General features: G+C 38.0%; 1 protein-coding gene, 1 long non-coding RNA gene and 5 other non-coding genes across 7 annotated transcripts in view; 4 read left to right on the top strand and 3 right to left on the bottom strand.

The window, feature by feature from the left end:
* Positions 1 to 25,260, top strand: part of LOC149702440 (uncharacterized) — a 100,465-nt gene that overhangs the window by 59,307 nt on the left and 15,898 nt on the right. Inside the window, exons 5-6 of the long non-coding RNA XR_016381737.1 lie at positions 7,065 to 7,142; positions 16,823 to 16,944. This is a non-coding gene — a long non-coding RNA (uncharacterized LOC149702440). The remainder of the gene's footprint in view (positions 1 to 7,064; positions 7,143 to 16,822; positions 16,945 to 25,260) is intronic.
* Positions 4,147 to 6,598, top strand: LOC149702447 (transcription factor HES-4-A-like). Its single transcript, XM_089866262.1, has 3 exons — positions 4,147 to 4,427; positions 4,539 to 4,634; positions 5,356 to 6,598. The coding sequence occupies exons 1-3, from the start codon at positions 4,383 to 4,385 to the stop codon at positions 6,061 to 6,063; spliced, it is 849 nt and encodes a 282-aa protein (XP_089722388.1). The 5' UTR covers positions 4,147 to 4,382; the 3' UTR covers positions 6,064 to 6,598.
* On the bottom strand, positions 14,372 to 14,444 carry TRNAK-CUU (transfer RNA lysine (anticodon CUU)). Its single transcript has one exon. It is a non-coding gene; the product is annotated as a tRNA-Lys (tRNA).
* Positions 14,591 to 14,663, top strand: TRNAK-CUU (transfer RNA lysine (anticodon CUU)). The gene has a single exon. It is a non-coding gene; the product is annotated as a tRNA-Lys (tRNA).
* Positions 14,764 to 14,836, top strand: TRNAK-CUU (transfer RNA lysine (anticodon CUU)). Its single transcript has one exon. It is a non-coding gene; the product is annotated as a tRNA-Lys (tRNA).
* TRNAK-CUU (transfer RNA lysine (anticodon CUU)) lies at positions 15,182 to 15,254 on the bottom strand. Its single transcript has one exon. It is a non-coding gene; the product is annotated as a tRNA-Lys (tRNA).
* On the bottom strand, positions 21,238 to 21,310 carry TRNAV-CAC (transfer RNA valine (anticodon CAC)). Its single transcript has one exon. It is a non-coding gene; the product is annotated as a tRNA-Val (tRNA).

The raw sequence follows: 25,260 nt of genomic DNA, 5'->3' as shown, positions 1-25,260 counted from the left end.
CTCGTGCTTAGCTCGTGTCGCCAGGTGAGGTGAGCAAGGAGGAAATATCGAATCGATGCGAGTACTAGAATAGTATTCACTTTAGCTCGACGACGCGGCAGGTCTGTGAGAATCTCAACGGTTCCTTTATTTTTTCTTCTCTTAAAGACATTCCAGCCACCCATTGTCAACTCCTCGGGCTTTTAACCAAGGGGCTAATCACTACATGATCAAATGTAGATTGATAGGATTTAGTTTTATCATTAAGGAACAAATGGTCTCCTCAAACCAAATTGTTATTTGCCAATCAAGTTAGCTCTTTAGAAGCATCCACTCCTGGTGAGGCATAGTTAGTTGATATAAACACTGTGGAGTAATGGCAGTCTCCTAGCTTTGATTGTATTAAGCAGTATAGGAAAATACCATGGGGGGGGGAGGGTTTGCTTATCCTATTTTCTAAGGATATTGGAACCAATACTCATTAAGAAATTTAGTAGTGGGAAGTGATATTTTCATTATTATGTTTACTTAAATTTCAAATTATTTGAGATTAAAAAATGTTTACTGCATTTAAATTTCGAAGGCGCCCTAGCTAGCTGGAGTGATACGCCTCTCGTGGCACCCCTTTGAGGACAGTATATGGGTGTCTTCAACGATGGGCGCAGCTTTCTGGTGCATCAGTTATATTACTTAACCGGCTTCTATATGTACTTGGGAGGGTTGCCCTATCTTTTGCGTAATATTTCGTCGTGTTGTAAGACTTTGAGTGGCTTACGATGATCTTTTTTATACTCGTAAGATTTCTTTAGATTCTTAACGTCTTTTCGAGAACCGTTGCGTTTTAACGGCCCGAATATTTTAACTCGTGTATATGTTTTATATTTGCACGTGTTTTTATTTAGTTCTTTTTTTCAGGATTAAATTAAAATTTAATGAGGTTTCAGGCAGCATTCTCTCGTATTGATGGTATATTTATGTTTAATTATATTTAATGGTTGTTTAATTGCGTGATAATTATACGGTGTGGCGTATTTCACGATATTTAGAGGCTCCTCTTTTTCGATACGCTTTTATTTTTCTTTAAAGTGACGATGAAATTGGTGATTATCAGTCTAGTCATTTTATTTTTTAATATTATAAACCAAAGACTTAGTTATTGCCGAGAAATTTAGAACGTCTGAGGTTTTTTTAAACCATTTAAGGAAGATCAGGTCAGTTATAAATGACTTCAGAATGATTTTTTTTATAACTTTGTGTGAATTAATATTCTACGATTTTAGAAAAATTCACGTGAGATTAGGGGGTGAATTTAGGAAGAATTCACGCGAGTTTATGGAATGAATAATTAATTCACGTGGGTTTATGGTGTGAATAATTAATTCACGTGGAGTGATAAATTGATTCGAGTAACTTTAGGGCGAGAAATTTCAAGAATAAAACAACATTTTGAAATAGATACTTTCACGTTCTCTTTATACAGTATAAATAATTAGGCTTCAAATATTTCTAGCCTCTTAATGACAAATCTAAATCATTAAATAGTCGTTCGATGAAATTTTTGGCGCGACCCAGAAATAGTTGACACCTTAAAAGTGTCCGCTCCGCTTTATATCACTCACCATGCCACCTAAATAAAAAAAAAATAAATAAAAAAAGTCATCTGGTAGACTAGCTCGAAACACGCCCATGGTTTATTCATATGATGATTTTTAGGGCCAAAAAAACCGCAATTAATATTTGGAATTTTATTCTATAAAAATTATACTTCGCACGATGAAATATATATTTATTATCTGAAGAGATTTTATTGAATTATAATTTTTTATTACGCTAAAACTGCTAGCTGTTAATAGTTTTAGAGAGACCTAGAGGTCTTCCTAAGGCGATACTCATTAATAATCGTTTGATATCGGCGCGGCGACGGACAACTTAAAAAGTCGAATTAATTTGGTTTTATCTCGCGTTTGATATAAGACACGTCGTCTTTTCCATGCCATATTTATGGATGCTCTCAATCCTCGGGGCTTTAGTTGGTGTGGTTCTATAAACCAGACTTATTGACAGGCCATGCAACTTAAAAATTATAAACCAAGCTTATTAATTAATATATAAAACACAAATTTTGTTTCATCGTGCCATAATTCAAAACTTTAATTTTTAAGATACCAGTTTTAACAATAATTATTTGAGCTCTGAAGGTATAGGCCCTAGTTTTACCAGGGACCCTTGGCCCATTGTCGTTATTACCCACAAAAGTTTATGAAAAATTGACGCCCAAAGGTCAATGGGGAAAAGCATCGGTTTAAGAAAATTCCAACGTTTCAATACATGATCTATAAATTTTATTACAAATATAACAATATTCTTAAAAATATAGTGGTTATATTGATACCTTTTGACGTAAAAATACCTGGGAAAATAGTCAGGGAAATCCTGGAAAAGTCGGGTAATTTAAATATGATAATATTGCGCCAACCCAACCCAGTTAATTAAATTTCCGAATCTGTCTATTTAAATTAATTCACTTAATTCATGAATACAAATAACAATAATTTACGGAATAATTTATCACTGAGATTTACGTCAGTAAATCTTAAGCAAATTCTTTGGCCTCAAGACACAATACATTTATAAATAAAAGAACTTGTTTACACACACACTGACTATAGATTGAAGCCCATAGGCATACTATAGCAATAGCGCCATGGCACCCAATACTATCTATTCATAAACCCTAATTAAGTAAAGGCTGGTATCTGCCATAGCTCTATAGAGGGGGCAAGAAATGCGCATCCATATAGTATAAAAAAAATAATAATAATAAAAGGTCTTCCAAAGATTAGGGTAGCTTCCACAAGAAATGTACCGCGCGCCAAGGCAAGACTCAAGAGATAAGCGTAGACGAACATACACACCAACTTAACCGGAAAACTGGCGCGATGCTTACGATTCCCATAGACTCGAGCCAGGGATAACTCCATACTTATAACGCGTCCTTGATGAAAGGAGGGGGGATCGTGCTTATCAGAAGTATACTGAGAATACTTCCATATCAAAAAAGTAACCCCCCTCTCTCTCTCCAATCCCTCCGCGAGCCAAATGCCTGGAGACGCTCATCTCGAAGTGTGGGAAAACTCCGCCTACCGACTCTCAATTTTTACTTGGGGTTTTTTTTTCTTTATATCTCGGCACGTGGTTCAAGTCCTTTCATAATTTTTCTTTTCCTTCTCAACCTTCTCTACTCCTCTCCCCCTTACCCTACCTTAAATCCACTATGGCGTAGCGGGAGCAGACGCCAAAAATCTTAACCCCCCTTGCCTTCCCACCCCCTCCCTTTTTGCTTCTCTCTCGCGCTCGTAAGCAGATGTCTTGGCGCATATTTTGAAAAGAGAAGCGGCGGCGGCACCGTCGTCGGTAATGGCTACCCCCCTCCCGTTTTCTCCTTCGATAAACCCGCGTGCCTGCCTTTCTTAATGCTTTTTAAGATCTATCGGGAGAGTTGGTTCCCATGCCCTTTTCGACGGTGCCGACCCCCCACCCCGTCTTAAAGTCTTAAACAGGGAACAGGGGGGTTAAGTAATCTACCTCGGGCGTTCGTGTGCCGGAATTCCAATCGGCCAATCGCCAAAGAGCAGGCGCGCGCCAGCACCGTACGTACACCGTATTTAAATCGCCCCCCCCTCCTACCATTGCGCCTTTCACCCCGCGGGTGTTTTTCTCTTTAACTTTTTTTTCTAACCCTCCCCCCCCTTCTTTTTACCATGGTTGGCGTTATTAACAACCTTTCCCCCCGTTGCTCTTTAAGCGTGGGCTCTCGGATTCCATTGGCTGGGGAGTCGTCTGAGAGCGCGTTTCGGAACGCGTTCCCACGGGTCTCGCGCCGTTTGTATTTTTCGTTTATAGCCCGAAGCATGCCCGTTCTTTTTTTATTATTATTATATTCTATGCTCGTAAGAAGGGGGCACGCTTTACCCACCACCCTACGGCGCTCTTTGCGATAGTTACGGTATGATGGCGATACGCGTTCCGTCATTTCGACCCCCACTTTCCAGTCGACAGCTCGTGCGGCGGACTGCGCACCGTTAACGAGGGGTGTTTGGGTGGTTTTTTTTTTTTTCAATCCCTCTCTCTCTCGCTCTCTCCCTACCCTTTTCTCGTGGAATTATTGTAAAGAGGAAAAGAGGGGGAAAGAAACGTTACCCTCCCTCAACCGAGATGCATAAAAGGACCGAGAGGAAGCTGATCTCGCTTCATTCTCGATCTCGCATCGTAGAGAAACTAGCTCCTAAATATACACTCTTGATAAACTAACGCGAGTTCATCACAAAACGTATATCGTCACGTGTGCTCGTGAACTTCACATTTTGGACTAATTATTTCGACAAATAAATAAACAAACAAACATGCCTGCTGAAAGGACACCCACCAAAGCCAGTGAACTCCGAAGGGTAGGTTTCGTTTTTATATTTAATTTAAATATGATTAATTTACTAGCTTTTAATTTTAATTAAATTATTGGAGTTCAGTTTCTAATATTGAATTCATTTTATTTTTAATAGAGTACCAAACCAATTATGGAAAAACGGAGAAGGGCTCGTATTAATAACAGCCTCGCTGAATTGAAGAACTTGATCTTAGATGCTCTTAAGAAAGATGTAAGTATCATTTAAATGTTGGAATATTGTTGTTAGGGAACATTTAGCTTTTCCCGTATAGTGTCAAATGCCAATGCAAAGCTAGGAAGTCAAATCAGTGAAAAATCATATTTAGGAAAAAAATACTAAAATTAGGGCGGCGTAGTGCACGAACTCATTGCGCACACGTTACCAGTCACGCGTGGATGATTCTTTCCTAGCCACGGGGTTACACTAGACTTGTACGGGAACGTGAGGGGAAGTCAGATTCTATTCAATGGAGCGGTGTATAGCGATCCGCGGCTGGTGCAACCAGGAAAGGGATCCTTGCTTGCCCCGAGGGCGAACTAGAAACCAGGGCTAGGTGGAGTGCGGAGAGGGGGGGGTTAAGCGTATAAATTTGGCGGAACGAATCTGTGGAAGCATGTTTTCTCCGACGTTCCCACGATCCGAAGCCGAGCCAGTGGCTGACAGCTGCGGCGTGCGCCCAAATTCCTTCAAGGAAGGGAGGATTTTTTTAAGCTCCCCTACACACCCGGGCTCGGAGAAAGGACGTGTAGTAAAAAAATTTAATCGCGTGTATTGAAACGCTCCACCTGCCCATTATACTTTATTCGTGGTGGTGGTAATTAGTGGGGTACTCGAGTTGGTGAAACACGTGTTAGGTTATTACGTTACCATTGTGTAGTTACTTTTATTATCGTATGACTTATGCCTTTTCTTTTTCTTTTATTCTTTATAGAATGCCAGACATTCTAAATTAGAGAAAGCTGATATTCTCGAAATGACCGTCAAACATTTGCAACAATTGCAAAGACAACAACGTCTGCAACAAAATAACATCCCAGATCCAGACACGATTGGAAAATTTCGCGCCGGTTTCGGAGAATGCGCCGCCGAAGTTAGCCGTTACTTAAACAGAGAACGAGCCGATGATGCCTTGAGGTCGCGACTTTTGGGTCACTTATCCAATTGTTTAACCTCATTGGCGCCAACCCCGAGTTTTTACGGACAACCTCCGTCACCAGTATCGTCGCCAAACCCTCATCAAACTGCGACGCCAACTATTAACACCACCACCTCTAAACCAATCGAGATGAAACCCGTTCACGTACAAGTACCGAACGAACTCCATCACCAACGTAATAACGGACTTCAATTCGTCGCCACACGTTTGCCGTCCGGCGAAATCGCTTTTTTATTGCCGCCTAAACGGGAAACGCCAATGACTCAATCCAATACCACAAGCGTTATCACTCATTCCATGAAGCAGAGATGTCCGGTTAACGTTTTGGGATCGTCCGGTATCCTAAGTCCGGCCGCGAGTGACCGTTCAAGCCCTAGCCCATCTTCGCCTTTGACCTTGACAATGCCTTATCAAGTTCAGCCAGTCTTTGAACCAATTTCACCCGTACCAGTTGCGGCTGAATCAGTTTGGAGACCTTGGTAAATGTAGAGACACATTGAACTATACCACACATCGAACTTTTTTAAATTTCATCACGACTATCGTTTCATCGCATTTTTGTCTAACGTACCTGAACTATTTTACCAAAACCAGCCAGCCGTAATGGCTCGTTACAATACTTTTCTAACGATATATTCGTGGAAAAGTAAAAAATAAAGAAAACTTTATGAAAACTCGCCAAATTTCTATCAATCTTGTTCCTGTTTATTAAATTGATTAATATCTTTAATTAATTTTTGTGTTCATGAAAATATTTCCCTCATTTTAATAACGTTTTAAATAATGTATAAACGTAATGGGAAGAAAAAAAAAGAATATAATTTTGTAAAACCAATTTTAAACATTATATATATGCTGTGATAATACTTGTAAATATACAAGACGTTTTTAATTAACGTCTCAAGAGATATAATTTATTTCAAAAAGTCATTTTTGATAAAAAACGAAAAAGAAAAAACTTTCACAAGAAAAAAATCAGAGAATAAAAAATTTTCTCAATTTTTAAGATTTTAAACAATTGAATTATTTTTTGAACTTAATAATAATTAAGCCTATACTGTAGTTAACAGTTAAGCCTAATCATATCATATTATTTCTTAAGCCTAATGTTAGAAAATAATTTTAAGCCCAGTTACTCAAATCAAGAAACTACTTTTGAAATTTGAACCCATAGGTTTAACATTAAGGGAGAATACCGAGTTTTAACATCAGTCATGGATTAATATCAGTTCTTATTTTTTGTTAAGGGAGACCTTAAAGGTCGTGAGAAACTTGAGTGGGTGTTGGTAGTTGGCGGCATTCGTCTGCCGCTGATAAAAAAGTGCCTGCTAGCTTATTTCCCTTTTAAAAAAGAACTGAAGCAAAAAAAAAAAACAAGTTCTTCTTTTTCAGTTAGAAATAGTACTAGGAATCTTTAAATTTGATGATTAAACAAAAATTTATACAAATTATAATAATTATCAATTTTATTTTCTCTTTTACAGACATTATTTTTCAATGTCAATTAGGAGTCAAGGGCGATTGTAATTCGAGATCTAATTAGTATAATTACGAAGATACAGGTTAGTAGGTTAATTTATTTCTTTCGATATATATCGATTGAGTACTAGGTCTACTTGTTTTTTGCAAAAATGTTTCAATATATCGATGGTTGAATTTCTACATCAAGATAAATCGATATTTTCTAATATAAGTGGCGAATTTTGATGTGGTTTTAATTGCGTAAGTTGATTGCTGAATTTGGCACCGCTTTTATTTTAAGAAATTTTTGCTTTTAGTGCGCAGTATCTAGAATAATATTAAGGGAAAGGTCACGTGACAAGGGGTGGACGCGTCAGAACAAGGGGGGAAGCGTCATCGTCACCCACTTGAGTTTATGATGGCATGGAATAAATAAAAGTATGAAAATAATCGCACCCCTTGTTTAAACAAGGAAGATCAAGCAAGGAAAGTTTGGTCGCATAAAAGTCTTGCGTCGTCGGTGCCAATGTTCTACTGCGCACCTTTCTGACGCATCGTGATCGTACTGACTCTGAGGCAGACGACAATTCTACCTCTGGAGTCTGCCACTGATTTCGTATTGCGCTCTGATCATGCGCAGTTAAAACTAAGGCAGAAAAATAGACACGTGACCTGCTACGTTTCGTGAAGAGCATGTCACTTCTTCTATTCTTCCCTTACTTGATCTTCCTTGGTTCAAGTATGCGAGCTGGGGAGTGGGGACCGGGGGTCGGGATTGTAAAAAATTTAGATAAAGAGATGGTGGGGGATGAAGATGATGAGATGGGGTGGGCGGAGGGGGCGTACGTCATTCCTTTACACGTGTTGCCAGTTCCCTGCATCCTTGATGTGTGTGGGAAAAGTAAACAGATGCAGCGGCGCTAATAGAAGAAGCAGGGACTCGAATTCCAACAACAAGTGGGGGCAGACCGAGAGAGATACCGCGTATAATCTCTTCTTCTTTCGCTATATTTCTTATCTGCCAAGATAAATAACTTATAAGACTATGAGTGATGAGATACTTTTTAGGGTGTTTTTATCATTTACTTTCTCACGAAAAAACAATTTTTTTAAAAGGAAATTTAGAAGTATGACAGGCAATTAAGATACTATATGGCCCTATCGGACACTAAACTTTGTGTTTGGATTGGTTTTAAAAATAAGAGAGTAAAAATTAATAAACTAATGAAGTATTAACATACTGAGTCACTGACTCTTCATTGATACCATTGATGGGCCTGTTTGAACGCGTCGGAACGATTTGAGCGCATATTTGAATAAGTCGGGCGATTTGAGGGAATGGGACGCTGCTGCCCTCAAGCGGCCATCTTTTGAACTAAACTGGTTTTAATTTAATTTAATTATATTTAAATCTCTAATTAATGCAGTGAGGAAACTGTGGATAAAAATATAGGATTTTATTTCAACATAAATGGGGTTTATGACATTTAAAATTATAATCTTTTAAATATATTTCGGTTATGTATAGATGGCGCTAAAATATTTTTCAAAGTTTTTATCTTACCCGTGCCACGGAGGTATGAAACAGAAAGTCTTGTTCATACTATGCCCACAGTAGTACCAAAGGCAACCTTAACCGAAAGTGAAGATTATATTATGATTAGGCCTAAATGTAATTCGGTTTACCAGAGTACTTGCGTAATAATACATCTTGGCCTCCTGGTGTAAATTGTATCAATGCTCCTAGTAATAGTTATCATTTTTCCGATATAATTCTTAACCAATGAAGGATACGCGTGAAACTGGCCCCTAACGTTCATAAAACATTAGTAAAAAATGATAATATAAAAAAATCCACTAAGAATTCATTATCAATAAAAAAAATGCGAAACTAATTTTTAGACAACCTAAAATTAATATGGTTGGTTATGCCAAAGGCTTTCACGCACCCTTGGGCCAAAATTTCAAATCTATTTTAAATAGATAGATACTATAATAAATGTTGCTAACAGATCATCCATCGTAAAAATACCTAGACTAATGATTAACTTGTAATTTGTTTCGGGCCACGAGAGAGACGGGGTGGGACTATAAGACCTTTTGTTAGAAACACAGGTTTTCGATTTGTTGTAACACGTCCACGAATTTTTTTTATAAATTTAACAAATCAAAGTCGATAATATAATAGAGCCACTATTTTTTTATTCCATCGACGTTTCAAAAGGTTAACACGAATTTTAACACCTGCCTAAGCTGCCTGGTTATTTTACTTTGCAAGAATTTTAATATTTTCAACACTTAACTGTCATTAAATTTTCAAAATTAGGCGTATTTTATAATATTATAAAATTGCATACGCCTATATCATACTACATGTAACCTTGATGTTGATTATTTTTGATGCTTGACATTAGATTTATTTAATATTAAAATAAATTTCAATCGGAAAACCAAATTAAAAATAAATTATTAATATCTATTTTTATTCATAACGCGGTTTATTTTTATATTAAATTCGGTTTAATTTTGATATACAGTGTATACTGAGGCGTACTAATACGTAAGGTTAAACGTCGTAAGAAAGAAACTAGTACAAATCAAATGCTCCAGGCTCTTTCGTCGTTGTGTTAAATAAATGTGATTTATTCAGTTTTAGGGCCTTTTTTTAATTGGGTCACAATAACGCGTGCCTCTTGAAGACACATCATAGCTTATAAAGTATATAATTAATCTATTAATTAATTTTAACTATAAAAATTAAACTTAAATGTTTGACAAAGTTAAAAGAAATATACTTCTATAAAAAATTATTCTACTAATATTTATCCAAGAAAATTAAAGATAATTTAAAAAAAAAATTATCAAGGGAGGTCCTACTTTCCGTGTTACTCTCTATAAACAACACATATAATTATAGGTTGGTTATTTTTTCAAATATTGATGTGTTTTCTTGAAAAATGTGCCCAAATTTCGGTCTTTTTTTGCAAACAGATGGTTGGTTGTATATGTTTAGTATATGGGGTCCCTAAATATTAATTAATGCACTTTGCCGTTAGCGGTTCAATTAAGGTATTGAATTTATATTGAAGAAGAGAATCTAGAACGTTGTAGATCGATGGGAACCTTGAGTTACGATTGAATTTTAAATGATTAAATTGATAAATATCGAATATCGGCGCTACCGGTGGAATACAAAACCCAAGTTGTTACAACACCCATATTTACGAAGAAAATTATTACTTCTAAGTTCTAGCTTTGAATTTTGTATCAATTTCATCTCGTATGGCTTGACAAACTTCTCGTTAAGGTGATTTATGAAGTATAGGTGTAAGTAATTGGGTTAATTATACATTAGATAATTATTTTAGCAGTGTACGTTCTTTTAACACCTTAGATATAATTAATATCCACGATTTTTACTAAAAACCCTGAAATTTTCATGAATTTTTGCTAAAAACTCTGAGATTTTCATGAAATTTATACTAAAAACCGTGAATTTTTCATTAATTTTTACTAAAAACAGTGAATTTTTCATAAGTTTTCACTAAGAACCCATAAATTTCCACGAATTTTTACTAAAAACCCTGAAATTTAATTGAATATTTATTTAAAAAAGACTTGCCCCAGAAATTTCTGTAGTCTTTGGATAATACTTGTGTCGCTTAAAATTTTAACGAAAATAACAAACCCAACTAATTCGACCTCTATTAAAATACTAATCAGCCAATTAATAATTTTAATTTTGAGGCGTAACTTAAATTAATTCCCCATAATCTTATTTTGAAATGAAAAATCACATTTCAACACATTTATTTTTTAATTATTAGGTATAGTTTATTTTCTTTTTTTTTTCAAGGAATTTTCACTAAATCAATATAAAGATTGGAGGTCCGTGATAGAATTAAATATGATCGTAATTAAAAGTCGATTAAGAACTTGGCAACTTAGCGAAAGCCAGAAATTTATCCTTGGTGTTGATAATACCGTAGCCTAAAACCTCACACGAAGAAATTCAATTGCAGTTCAAAATATCGTTCGTGGACCGCGTTCTGAGGTGTTCTGATAGTTGAAGTGTCGTTAAGAGGCCCAATTAACGTCTTGGGGGATGATATAGACAATTCTGTATACCCAAGTTTCAGCGGTGAGAATAAAGAAATTGTAGAACCTCAGATTGGTTTCTCGCATGTCAAAAGTTTAAACAAAACTTGCCATGAAGTATAGAAATAGTACAAAGTAGTATTGTAGGTTAATGACAGCCTCTGTAGTGACCAGTTACCTTCTTTGGTCGACCAATCAGCGCTCTAGTTTCCCTTTTGAGGCTCAATTGATCATGGAATGCGTTTGAAATGATATTTTTGCTTCGTGAAGATTATCATAGATTAGATTTCGGTTTGTCCACGTGCTCCCGTTTGACTTGAATTCAAACGACAGTTTTCCCCTCTACTAGCTCACTTTCCGTTAAGTTCTATTTGTTCTTGGTAGTAGGCATAATTTTAAAACAATATCACACAGAGTTTCAATAAAGTTTAAAACAATTTCGTATAATTGGCGCGAGCGAGGCGCAAAGGCCTTTATTATAAATTAACGTTTTAATAAATATTTTCCATTTTTAATTATTTCTGGGTTCGACCCCGCAAACTTTCTTTTAAAGTCTTTAAATTATCATTTAATCCCTAATAGAGGCTGTCAGGGCATTTTTTATTTAAAGATATAAGGGGAGTATCCTTCGATTAGGCTTAGAGATCGATGGTCGATGCGCCAGCCGCCTGCAAAAAAAAATATCTTAAATAATACAAATACCTCTAACAAGCCATAGCAAAATTAATGGTTTTTCATTAATTTTCCATTTTATCTCGCCTTCTCTTAATTTCCCAAAAGATATACCAACTAGCGGTGGTTGCAGGCATCGTGTTCTAACGCGTCAGTCCTTTGTAAGTTGACCTCGACTTCTAACCACCAATAGATATCAGAATCACAAATATTTTTTGGTCTGCCCTTATTGAAACATTGTGTAGGTTCTTATACATATCATTCAGTATATCCATGGGACTACCTGCAATTAATAACGTTAAAAATTGGAGAGAGTCCTTATTGCCTAAAACATTAATTAAACTTTTAATCGCTACATCTTTTTTTTTTTTAAATAATAATTCTGGGTTTACCTCCAAAGAAAAAAAAAGTGCGTTTTTTGTCCCATCATCTCCTCCCATTAACTATTTTTTCGTTAACGCCTACCAATTTTTTCATTTGATTAATTGTTAATTTGTTCATCGTTTCTTACATCCCCTTTGCTCGCGTTCAAATAATGCCTTTTAAAAATATTATCTAGGTTGTAGCCAACGATGGGCCCCGTAGTTTTTAATTAATAGTACTTTAAAGCGTAAAATGGACCCCATTTTGGGCAATTAATGTTAATAATCTTCTTTCCGAACTAAAATTTTCGAAGCTACGCAATTTTGAGCGGGTGAATTAGGTAAAACTCGCGGATGGATACTATAACCGAGTACGTGGGCAAACCGAATTACAGTTGGCGGGTTTGCACTTTGCACTACGATGTCTCTGATAATCTCCATAAAAATATGTTCTATTGTTAAGTTGAACTATTTTCTTGAAAGATAACGTAATATTAAAGTTGATCGCTGATTGGTGGAGCAGAGAAAATTGAGGGAAAGCGATACCTGGCGTCGAAAACATCACTTTCTGGCACCAAGGCTTAACAGATGCTGATCGAATCTTGTTTGAATGGTGCTAGCGGAGTGGGTGGGGCATAAGTAGTACATCATGAAAGATATATTATTGATAATATTGTCATATGGGTGCTGAACTACTATAGCCAGCCGATAACTCATACTTCGACGTATGTAAATACCGTATTTCCATTGAAACTGATAACTAACACTAAGGCGTGTACATTCCAAAAATTTCTTTCTTAAACTATTTTATTTTAAATTGAAGGAATATTTATTATCGATTAATTTCCCGCGTGTTTTTTTGGCGGCTTTTTTTTAAATAGTGCGCGTGACTTCGTGACACGAGGCCCAGTCACGAGTGCACGTGCTTCCAATAGTGATTGAGTAAAGAAAAACCAAGGCGATTTTAGCTGAATTGAGACAATCGATTATCAACTTCTTACACATCCATCTTTTCAAGCAACGTCGATTTATTTGTTATTGTTAAAAATAAGAATAATTTGGGTATATTACGTTTATTTAATTCTTTTTTTTATTACAATTTAAATCAAAGTAAATTACCATATTCGGCTTGGCATAAATAATAATAATATTATTCTAAAAATATCTTATTATGTTTATTTATTACAATTTGAATAAATGATTAAGTAATTACAGAGCGAAGGTAGTAATAACTAAACTAATTTTAAAACCCTACCCTAAATAAGTTCTCTCGAATGTCTATTATCATTATTTTAAATCGAGGAGCATTTTTAGTTTATTTGCAAAAAAATAAAATATTTGCAAACGGTATAATAAACCCTAATTAGATACGTTTATAAACCACAAGGCCTCACGTGAAGTATATATTTTTGAAGATAAACTCATTTTATAAACATATTTCCTTGCTACTGTATCTCTTACATTCCCAATGCGTATGGTATACATTGAACATTTTCTAACCACCAAGGTTCGGGATTTCGAAAAAATTTGATTTTTATGCAAAAATCTTAGACCACCCGTAAGTAAGCCGGGTTTTTTTTGGTCGTATTTAATTCAATTTATGACAAAAGTATCGTTTTTTTTCCCTTAATATATTTTTGTGGCGACCTTAATTTGTACCCCTCCACCTGTCATATTTCGACATTATATAGAATAAACGTAATTAGTAATCTATATTAGAATTTAACGCCAGAATTAAATTAAAATTCCGAATCATTAGTTAGTTTTCATTCTTTGATCATAATGATTAAGACAGACCTCCCAGTAAGTTATTAATTTTTTTTTCCGGATTTTGAAGTTATTTAATGAGGTCCGTTTATCTGTTTAAACAACCCTTATACTTATCTCTAAATATAAAGATATCCGGGCTGATAATAGATTTTTAATTTGTACAAGTTTAAAATTTGAAGGCCTTTAATTATACTGAGTTATATTTAAATAGTCCGTTTGTGACGTCACGTGTGTTAAAAATAAACTCATCACGTGTAGGCAATTTTATTCTCCAAATTATTAGGTAGCTTTTTCCCAAGAAAAAGTATACTATGTCTTTATCACCTTGTTAATAAGGTCTTGGCTCTTGTTGAATTCTTGTTATTGAAATACTATTAACTTATTTACAATTTTATTAACAATGCTTTAATTTTAAAAATAGTGTCTAGCGCCCAACGTGGGGCTCGAACCCACGACCCCGAGATTAAGAGTCTCGTGCTCTACCGACTGAGCTAGCCGGGCTGAAGCTCTCACTTGGGACGTCAGAGGCCGTTGGATGGCTCTTTATTTTGAAAAGGAGTAATCAGGCGTTTCACGTTTCTTGCTTATATCTATTCTTAAATTAGGTTATCTGAATATTTTACTTGTTTCGATACAACAATTTTCAAGCCCGGCTAGCTCAGTCGGTAGAGCACGAGACTCTTAATCTCGGGGTCGTGGGTTCGAGCCCCACGTTGGGCGCTAGACATCATTTTTAGGATTAGCCCGTACAGTAATTACTCTAGATTACTGTCATAAATAGGACAATTACCGGAATTCAATTGGTAAGACGGCTTTACAAGCCCGGCTAGCTCAGTCGGTAGAGCACGAGACTCTTAATCTCGGGGTCGTGGGTTCGAGCCCCACGTTGGGCGCTAGGCATAATTTTTAAAATTATCCCGTGCAGTAATTACTCTAGATTACTGTCATAAATAGGACAATTACCGGAATTCAAAAGGTAATGAGGTTTACAAGCCCGGCTAGCTCAGTCGGTAGAGCACGAGACTCTTAATCGGTGGGTTATAGACATTATTTTTAACTTAACTCATTAACTAAGAAATTAAATATAATTGTGATTAGAAAAATAATTATAATTAGCCAAGAAAGTAAGAATTAATCTAGCAAGGCACTTAAAATTAATTCAAGTGCATTAATTTTCTTGAACAATGTTTTTCAAACTATTTTAAATTATTAACAGAGTATTTTAAAAATATTCCTAGCGCCCAACGTGGGGCTCGAACCCACGACCCCGAGATTAAGAGTCTCGTGCTCTACCGACTGAGCTAGCCGGGCTGTATTTATTACAAATTTTGCTCTTTCAAAAGACAAAATGAACACGCGGTCTTAAAAGATAACACACGTGGTAAGGAAACATTGCCAAACCGTTTTGTGCCTCCAACCGAATAGTTTATCTTTAGCGACAGATAAAAAAATCTAGAACAGCTGAGACAATTTCAGCGATCTTTTTCCGTGAATAATGTGACGTCAGCCAAATCGTTCTTCTATGTTATTCTTGGTTTGATTAAAAGCGTCATAGATAATTGATAAGTTAGTAAATGAAATCGGTTTCCATTTTATAGTCCATTTTCTTTGGGACTGGTCACTCTGACCTTTGTGACCTCTAGAAACAAATATGTTTTACGTAGGGAACTGGAAATTAACTTAGTGTGAACATAACATCAAGTTTAAAATCTCATTTTTGAACATTTCAAGTAGGAGGGGTAACTTCACACTAAGAAACAGGGCCCGTAACACGTTAGTCCGGGGGGAGGGAAACTTGTAAATCTCGGTATCTATAAATTAACGGCAATTTAGTCGATTTATATTTCGTCTTTAGGTATTAAAATCTATTTTATATTTGGCGTCGAATTTTTGCGGTCTAGCTTCAAAATTACAGGGATAACGTCACGTTACCTATTAAGTTTTTTTTCGGTGACGGCTATAAAAAGGAGGGGGGGGGGGTGATCTAATCATCCCTTGTCAAAATCGGCTGAACGTTAGCTTGCTACCAGCCACATTTATGGTAGACCTTTTCGAAACGTTTCAAGAGCCGATTCGCCATTACCTTTGATAAGTTATACAATGTTTTTCAAACGCACGTGCTAGTTATACTGTAAAAGGCTAAGCTCCTGGCAACATGAATTTACAAACGAAATGGCGCGTGAAAAAATACCTACCCCGGACCTTAATCTAAAAGAGAAAATTTATAGAAATTCACAATAGAAAATAGTGTAATAAAAATAAAGTCTACCAGCTAGCTCAGGGTCTTACATCGAGGTGTCGGATATTTGTAACGAAATATCGTATGTTGATGTATTGAAAAATGAAGAAAGTTCGTTTTATGGGTATAAATGCCCATCCCCTCGTTTTATAGGTAGCTAGCTTTAAATTCATTTCTTATTTTTTTGAATATCATTTCGTTACGTTTGATTCGCCCACGGCGGCTTCTTGGTCGCTACTGCGATGTTACATGTAGATTATCTTCACGAAAAAGCAATAACCATTTCTTTTTTCGTACAGTTTTTATTATTATCATTGTAATTGTAGCTAATATACAGAGTTACAGACCGAGTCTTGAATATTCAAAGGTACAAAATATACTATATTATTCACAAAGAAATCTTTCTATCTACCATCGTAACATCTTTTTGTGTCCCCCGGTTCTTGACATTCAAATTTACTACCCACTTTCCTTGGTAATTACAGAAAGAATTACGACTGGCGATTTGGAATTTTTTTCACATTGTATTAAGATTTAAGGGTATATGTTATGTTACTTATTGAATTATGTGTAGGAGAAGATCAATGAGTGGGTTTTATTATTTTAATTATTCATTTTAAGTAATTTATTAATTTTCCAGGTGAGGAAGTCAACAAACTTTGACAGATAATGACCACAATATCATCTTCATTTGACCAACAACAACAAAGAGTTCAACCATAGACCTCAACAGGAATGCCATGGATACCAGAACTGGTAATGGTAAGCCCTTTAAAAATATTTATAACGGTGTCCCAGCATGACTATCCATCCACATAACGGCCGCGACAGATGGGGTTAGGAAACAGCGTATAACTGGTTATGTCCTCCCTTTGTAACCTCTAACACCAACCTATAACCCTCTAAAAAATATTATGAATAAACGTATGGTCGAAGAAAAGATCTCATCTTGCGGTCCTACACGCCAAAACGGTTAAATGCATGCCTTCAAAAATACTGGACCTGTTTCAATCACCCTTGCATGCAGTGCACCCTTTCTGGGGTTTAAAGGCCCCGTTTTCCCAGAGCTCACCCAAACAACAGAGCCAGGCTCCTTAGATGGCTCATAGTCTGGTCTGGCCAGGGCGGTGTTATTTTGTTTACTTTATAAAAAAATCTTGCAGGTGTCCCAGCCCGTTTCGCGGTCGGTCGCTTGTTGTTCACCCTTGAACTTTTCTCGATCGCGTATTTCTTCACGTGAAGGGGGGACCCCACTCACGTGACCCACCATTTTCTATCGGTAAAGAGATTCCGGTTGGATAACCTTTCAATTTCGAATAATTTTGTGTGCGAGTTTCCTCGATCAGTCGTCTCTAAGGACGAGTTCACATTTGACGGGTTCAAGGCAGTTAGAAATTACTTAAGAATGTTGTGACCAATATACCTCTATTAATTTATGAATTTTACGTTCGACGTAAGTTGGCTTCATTATACCATTAACACCAATTGTTTTGTCGTTCATGATATCCCTGTAACTACTGTCTTGACTACAGTATCATAAACCACACGCAACTGGCAAAACTATTCATTCTTATGCCCAAAAATACTGGGTACCTGAACCCAGTTTATAATATGAACGTAACCATCCCAATACGTCTTGAAATATATAGCGGCTAAGGTCGAATATTGACCCCGCGCCGCGTTTCTCGACGTCGTATACTTGTGTACAGTGTCTTCGTGTAATTCTTATAAAAAGTAGTCCTCCTTCGAGAAAGTTGGGGATTTATAGCGTTTTATAGCCATGCGCACGATGAACAAAACAACAAACTGTTTTTTAGCCATATCGTAGTATACGATAGGCTCTTAGTTTGACCCGAGCCGTCGTAGTAGTAGTGGCCGGGGTTGTCGCTTCGTTATCGTCAGATTTTAGCTTAAAGGGCTCCTTCGGATTTCCGAACCCCCCCTACCTAGCCAGAGAGAGGGAGCTTGTTGAGGAAGATCGTCTATGAAGAGGGGATGGAAATCCGCGGGGCCATGTGTCTAAGGGTCCGAAGGAGCCCTTTAAAAGGAACTTTATATTACCACAACCCACCCATAGGTGTTACTGGGCTCGGTTAGAGATTTAATTTTAATTAAGATTTTTTTCAGGTCAGACCCGGGAATCGAACCCGGGTCCCTGGCGTAGTAGACAAGCATTCTATCACTCAACCATAGAGACTTGATTAAAACCCCGAGTTTTTTATCATTTATTTTTATCTCTAAAATGTCGGGGTGATGTGGGGTGGGGTACCTCTTAATCTGTGGGGTCGGATACTTTTGAATTTTGCTCAGATTCCGAAGTTATTTTTTTATTTAGTTTTTTATTCAAATAAGATTTAGTCAAACGAGGCAGAATTGTATGTGCTTGTGTTGTATAGCGGTTATCTCATCCGCTTCACACGCGAAAGGGCCCGGGTTCGAGACCCCGTGGGTGCGGAGAAATTCTTTTAAGCTCGTTAGTTTAAATTCACAACTAAATTTGCTCAGAGAGGGTTCAACAACGTGTATCATGGCGCAGTTGGTAGCGCCGTTGAGTGCCAGTGCTCAAAAGATCAATCTTCGAAGATGGTCAATACCCAAATCGGTCAGTATCCCAAGTGGGATCAGCCGCCTAAGCGGTAAGTATCTCTAGTGGGATCAGCACCGAAAGCGGCCAGTATCCCAAGTGGGATCAGCACCGGCCAGTATCCCAAGTGGGATCAGCACCGACCAGTATCCCAAGTGGGATCAGCACCGACCAGTATCCCAAGTGGAATCAGCACCGACCAGTATCCCAAGTGGGATCAGCACCGACCAGTATCCCAAGTGGGATCAGCATGGACCAGTATCCCAAGTGGGATCAGCACCGACCAGTATCCCAAGTGCGATCAGCACCGACCAGTATCCCAAGTGGGATCAGCACCGAAAGCGGCCAGTACCCGATGAAGTCGTGTCTAATGAAGTCAGTGCACAGATACCGAATTTATTTTTTTATAGTTAGTATTTAATTCAAGTAAGGTTTAGTCAAATGACGCAGATTGGTATGTGTATAAGTAGTGTAGCGGTTATCTCACCCGCTTCACACCCGGAAGGGCCCGGGTTCGAGTCCTCGTGAGTGCGGAGAAGTTCTTTTAAGCTCGATAGTTTAAATTCACAACTAAATTACCTCAAAGCGGCTTTAACACCGTGTATCATGGCGCAGTTGGTAGCGGCGTTGAATGACGGAGCTTCAAAGATCAATATTCAAAGATGGTCAGTATCCCACAGAGGATCAGTAAAAGTAGTTACTTTTTATAGTTAGTTTTTATTCAGATAAGATTTAGTCAAATGATGCAGAATTGTATATATATTTGTTGTATAGCGGTTATCTCATCCGCTTCACACCTAGAAGGGACCGGATTCGAGACCACGCGGGTTGGATGAATTTTTTTATGCTCGTTAGTTTAAATTCACAAACAAATTAGCTCAAAGAATGTTCAACACCGTGTATCATGGCTTAGTTGGTAGCGCCGTTGAGTGCCGGTACTTAAATGATCAATCTTCGAAGATGGTCAGTGCCCGATGAAGCAATGTATTATGAAGTCCGTGCTCAGATACCGAAGTTATTTTTTAGTTAGTTTTTTATTCAAATAAGATTTAGTCAAACGATGCAGAATTGTATGTGCTTGTGTTGTATAGCGGTTATCTCATCCGCTTCACACTCGGAAGGCCCCGGGTTCGAAGCCACGTTGGTGCGGAGCAGCTCTTTTAAGCTCGTTAGTTTAAATTCACAACTAAATAAGCTTAAAGAGGATTGAACACCGTGTGTCGTGGCGCAGTAAGTAGCGCCGTTTAATTACGATGCCACAAAGATCAATATTCAAAGATGGTCAGTTTGCCTCAGAGTGTCAGTACCTGAAGTTTTTTTAGTTAGTTTTTAATTCAGATAAGGTTTAGTCAAACGATGCAGAATTGGCCATATGTCTAATCAGCGCCACCAGCGGATGGGCTGAAAACTACTCCCATAGAGTCGTAGGTATATTTAAGCGGGTTTGCAGAATTTCCGTCAGATGGCGCGGCGTTCGAGCCACCTGGCGGAAATTCTGCAAACCCTCTTAAATATACCTAATCTCTATGGGAGTAGTTCTCAGACCATCCGCTAGTGGCGCTGATTAGACATATGGCCAATTGCATACGTATTTGTTGTATAGCGGTTATCTCATCCGCTTCACACCCGGAAGGGCCCGGGTTCGAGACCCCGTGGGTGCGGAGAAGTATTTTTAATCTCGTTAGTTTAAATTCACAACTAAATTAGCTCAGAGAGGGTTCATCTTCGTGTATCATGGCGCAGTTGGTAGCGGCGTTGAATGACGGAGCTTCAAAGATTAATATTCAAAGATGGTCAGTATCTCACAGAGGATCAGTACCCGAAGTTATTTTTTAGATAGTTTTTAATTCAGATAAGATTTAGTCAAACGATGCAGTATTGTACATGTGTCGGTAGTATAGCGGTTATCTCATAGGCCTGACACGCGAAAGGGCCCGGGTTCGAGACCCCGTGGGTGCGGAGAAATTCTTTTAAGCTCGTTAGTTTAAATTCACAACTAAATTTGCTCAGAGAGGGTTCAACAACGTGTATCATGGCGCAGTTGGTAGCGCCGTTGAGTGCCAGTGCTCAAAAGATCAATCTTCGAAGATGGTCAATACCCAAATCGGTCAGTATCCCAAGTGGGATCAGCCGCCTAAGCGGTAAGTATCTCTAGTGGGATCAGCACCGAAAGCGGCCAGTATCCCAAGTGGGATCAGCACCGACCAGTATCCCAAGTGGGATCAGCACCGACCAGTATCCCAAGTGGGATCAGCACCGACCAGTATCCCAAGTGGGATCAGCACCGACCAGTATCCCAAGTGGGATCAGCACCGAAAGCGGCCAGTACCCGATGAAGTCGTATCTAATGAAGTCAGTGCACAGATACCGAAGTTATTTTTTTATAGTTAGTATTTAATTCAAGTAAGATTTAGTCAAATGACGCAGATTGATCTAACTAATTATTATGTCCAATCACGATGGTTAAAACATGTATCCACCTGGGCTCGAACCTGGGACATTCCGTGTGTGAAGCGGACGTGATAACCACTACACCATAGATACGTGGTAATACTGAGTTTTCCAAGAGATCTAGCTAATTCAAGCGCCCAATCACGATGGTTAAAACATGTATCCACCTGGGCTCGAACCTGGGACATTCCGTGTGTGAAGCGGACGTGATAACCACCACACTACAGATACGTAATAACACTGAGTTTTCCAAGAGATCTAGCTAATTATTATGTCCAATCACGATGGTCAACGCCGTACTTCTGTAATTAACTAAAATTAACATACTTAGACTTAATTGTTTTGATCAAACTGGCTGATAGCACACCCTGAATACTTAATTGTTAATTTAAGATATTTCCGAAAAGTATCTTCGCTGTAGTTTTTAAGTTATCGGTGGGGAAAAATCACGAAAAACCTATGTTAATCTCCATTGGAAATTAGCAAAAGCGGGTGAATATTACTTTAACGTTACAAAACGGTATCAAGTCATATCTACAAGGGCCTACCGGCCCTGTAGAATTAAGATAGTGCTCACACACAGAAGTTTTTTTATAGTTAGTTTTTAATTCACATAAGATTTAGTCAAACGATGCCTTCATGTATATGTATCTGCTGTGTAGTGGTTATCTCACCGGCTTCACAAGCGGAAGGCCCCGGGTTCGAGACCACGTGGGTGCGGAGGAATTTCTTTTATACTCGTTAGTTTAAATTGACAACTAAATTAGCTCAAACAGGGTTCAACATCGTGTATCGTGGCGCAGTTGGTAGCGCCACTGAATGCCAGTACCGAAAAAGATCAATCTTCGAAGTGGTCAGTATCCCTCAGTGGATCAGTACTCGAAGTGGTCAGTATCCCTCAGTGGATCAGTACTCGAAGTGGTCAGTATCCCCCAGTGGATCAGTACTCGGTGAAGTCGTGTCTAAAGTGGTCCGTGCTCAGATACCGAAGTTATTTTTTTATGGTTAGCTTTTATTTAAAATAAAATTTAGGTAAAAGATGCCCACTTGGTTATGTATCTTCTGTGTAGTGGTTATCTCGTCCGATTCACACCCGAATAGACCCGGGTTCGAAACCACGTAGGTGCGTCGAAGTTTTTTATGCTCGGTAGTTTAAATTGACAACTAAATTAGCTCAAATAGGAGATCAGCATCGTGACTTCGTGGCGCAGTTGGTTTTTTTTAGTTTGTTTTTAATTCAAATAAGATTTAGTCAAACGATTTGTATTTAAATATGTATTTGTTGTGTAGTGGTCATCGCATCCGCTTTACATTCGGAAGGACCCGGGTTCGAGACCTCGTGGGTGCGGAGAAATTCTTTTTTGCTCGTTTGTTAAAATTGACAACTAAATTAGCTCAAAGAGAGTTCAGAGGTCGGTATCCCAATTGGGGTCGGTATCCCAATTGGGGCGGTATCCCAATTAGGGTCGGTATCCCAATTGGGGTCGGTATCCCAATTAGGGTCGGTACCTCAAGAGGTCGATATCCCAATTGGGGTCGGTATCCCAATTAGGGTCGGTACCTCAAGAGGTCGGTATCCCAATTGGGGTCGGTACCTCATTAGGTCGGTATCCCATATGGGGTCGGTACCTTTTTTTCTTGAGGAGTGGTTGTCTCATCCGCCCCAAATCCGGAGAGACCCGGGTTCGATACCGCGTAGGTGCGCCGAAGTTTTTTAAGCTTTCTAGTTCAAATTGACAACTAAATTAGCTCAAATAGTTTTCAGCAGCGTGTATCATGGCGCTGTTGGTAGCGCCATTGAATGCTGGTGCCTGAAAGATTAATCTTCGAATATGGTCATTACCCAATGAAGTCTTGTGTTATGAAGATAGTGCTCACACACAAAAGGTTTTTTTAGTTAGTTTTTAATTCACATAAGATTTAGTCAAACGATGCCGTCATGTATATGTATCTGCTGTGTAGTGGTTATCCCACCCGCTTAACAAACGGAAGGCCCCGGGTTCGAGACCACGTGGGTGCGGAGATATGCTTTTATGTTCGTTTGTTTAAATTGACAACTAAATTAGTTCAAAGAGAGTACATCATCGTGTATCGTGGCGCAGTTGGTAGCGGCATTGAATGATAGTGCCTGCAAGATGAATCGTTAACGATGGTCAGTACCCAATAAAGTCTAGTCTAATGAAGGTACGGAAGTTATTTTTTTAAAGTTAGTTTTTAATTCGCATAAGATTCAGTCAAACGATGCCATCTGGTATGTGTATCTGCTGTGTAGGGGTTATCTCACGCGCTTCACACGCGGAAGGCTCCCGGTTCGAGAAATTTTTTTATGCTCGTTTGTTTACATTGACAACTAAACGCTATTCACAGGGTAAGGTAGAGAGGGGTTATCCACTCTTTAGGGTAGGGTATAGAGGGGCTATTCACTCGTTCGATGTGGCTACTATTACGAGCCCTTGGGCCGTCTTGTTTCTTCTCCCTTGCTTAGGCCTACCTTAGAAGATGCACGCGCGAAACCAACACGTGCATCGCGCATGTCTCTCCGCAATTTTTTATTTAGACGAGACCTTGAAGAAAACAAATACCTTTCATGTCTGGCTTGTCGCGAATGGATGGTTATTTTGTTGTGTAAGGTCGCGTCTTGCACCACTCGCGACAGATCTAAATAATAGGGTCCTAGACCGCTATTCCCCTTTGACTAGGGCACTATTTAGGGGGCCTCGATACCTCCTTATCTGTCCACTACACGTCAGGATTCAGAAACGCGAATTTGATATTTGATTGTCAAAGATTTTACGGGGATGGAAGCAGAAGTACGGTGTCGGACAAGGAGTTGTCTAATTTTTTCTGGTGTTAAGGGGTACCAAACTACCTTACCGTTAGAGATGGAGAGTCTTCAATTGTAGATTGATATCAAACTGGTTTGAATGTTAAATATTTTGAAGGTCTGGTTTTTTTTTTATTGGTAACCTAGGTCTGTTGTATAGTTACGTTGGAAATTAAACCTAACCCAAAGCAAGCAGGTCAGAGGTCACTGTATGTTTTATGGTACGACTAGGAACTGGACATAAAATTTAATTTGAAATGACCCGCCTCGGGATTAATTATTATTACGGGAATATAATTAAGTCGAGCCACGTGGTTTTGACGAAATCATAATATTCATAAATTTTTTCACGGTTCATCACGTGAAACTTCCATCATAAGGAACATAACTAAACGATAAGTGATCAAGATTGAACTAAGATTAACTAACCAAATCTAACCTTTCTCTTTCTAACCATCAGTTTAAACTAGCCTCTATAGAGTTCAAAAGGTCACCAGCTGACCATTCGAATTTTGTTTATGTGGAGTTTTAGTTTATGTAAGGTTAGATTACCTTTTGAACTCCAGATGGGCTAGTTAGTTTAAACTATATCGGTTTGAAACGGAAAGTTGTTGTTTGTTAGTGGCACACTTACGATGGAGTATTTACCTTCTTTACGTATTAAAAATCAATAACTTGTTTTCGAAATGGGAGCGGTCATCTAGACTTAAGCATTTAAAAAAAGAATGATTGTAATCGCTTTAGGGTGCGACAGAAATTGCAAAACTTAAAAGTCGTGAACCGGCAATCTCCTATGCCTAATTACCAGTTTGGTGCAAAAAGCAAGGCGCGAAGAAAACCACTCGAAGTAGGCCTACACTAAAGTCGGAAATGTCTAACTAGTAATTAAGCCTTGGTCCTTTTTATTCCGCTAAAAATATCTGCTAAAGGTGTTAGGCCAGATTATATACGACTCTAATGGGGTAATTCAGTTTTTAATAGATAATTTGTTCAGATCGGGATTGAAAAGGAGGGGGGAATGGGGGGGGGGGGGGTCGTGTTAATAATTACCCTTTTCCGTTTTAGACTCTTTTAAACTTGTTATTAAATTAATTGAAAAGTTGAAAGAGAAAGAGATGGAGACGGAGAGAGTTTTGCCCAACACGTATTTTTTACATTAGTATTAACAAGATAATTGTTTATTTTTTATTTTTATCTTGAAATGGATTTTTAAATGGTT

This window comes from Phalangium opilio, unplaced genomic scaffold, assembly GCF_054372755.1.
Source record: "Phalangium opilio isolate 3A_F unplaced genomic scaffold, DU_Popi_V2 ptg000017l_1, whole genome shotgun sequence".
NCBI lineage: Eukaryota > Metazoa > Arthropoda > Arachnida > Opiliones > Phalangiidae > Phalangium > Phalangium opilio.
Note: the sequence above shows the minus strand (reverse complement) of the source record. Positions and strands in the feature narration are given on the sequence as shown.